This window comes from Haliaeetus leucocephalus, unplaced genomic scaffold (assembly GCF_000737465.1).
Source record: "Haliaeetus leucocephalus isolate CR32 unplaced genomic scaffold, Haliaeetus_leucocephalus-4.0 Scaffold556, whole genome shotgun sequence".
Taxonomy (NCBI): Eukaryota; Metazoa; Chordata; class Aves; order Accipitriformes; family Accipitridae; genus Haliaeetus; species Haliaeetus leucocephalus.
The window spans coordinates 2,654,829-2,655,427 of record NW_010972992.1 but is presented as its reverse complement, the minus strand read 5'-3'; the positions used below and the strand labels follow the sequence as shown (position 1 = coordinate 2,655,427).

The following is a 599-nucleotide window of genomic DNA, read 5'->3' as shown; positions in this document are numbered from 1 at the left end:
TCCCCCCCGTGGGGAACACGGGAGGGAGGAGAGGGGATGGAGCCGCGGCGCTGGGTGCCCGGGAGCGGGTACTGAGCATCCGTCTGTCCATCCATCGGGGCAGGGGGATTCTGGCGGCCCTCTGAACTGCCAGCGCAATGGGCTCTGGGAGGTGGACGGCATCGTCAGCTTCGGCTCCGGGCTGGGCTGTAACACGGCCAAGAAACCGACGGTCTTCACGCGGGTGTCTGCCTACATCAGCTGGATCAACGAGGTGGGTGCCCCTCTCTTTGCCCCCACGGAGGGGCTGACCGCGCTGTCCCCATCCTCACCCAGCCGAGGGTCTCACCGTGAGCCCCCCCATGTCTTGTCATTGGCAGAAAATGGCCACGAACTGAGGACGCGGCACGCGGCTCAACCAGCCTTGAGTGCGATAAAGGCAAAAGCGCTGAGCTGGCCTCACGTGTCCTGCTGGTTTTTTGGGGGTGGAGGGGGCACGTGGTGGAGCTGGGGGTGGGTGGATGCCCGGGGCCGTGTCTGGCGATGTCGGGGTTCAGTCTGTGCACTCAGGAGGGTCCCCCGCATCGTGCAGCGGGGCTGGCTGGGGTCCTGGGAAGGCT

General features: G+C 66.4%; 1 protein-coding gene across 1 annotated transcript in view; it reads left to right on the top strand.

Moving 5' to 3' along the window:
• The window catches only part of CTRC (chymotrypsin C (caldecrin)), a 1,578-nt gene extending 1,201 nt beyond the window's left edge, over positions 1 to 377 (top strand). The window contains exons 7-8 of the mRNA XM_010577286.1: positions 104 to 253; positions 360 to 377. Coding sequence (XP_010575588.1) covers positions 104 to 253; positions 360 to 377 — 168 coding nt within the window. The remainder of the gene's footprint in view (positions 1 to 103; positions 254 to 359) is intronic.
• Positions 378 to 599: the final 222 nt, after the last annotated feature.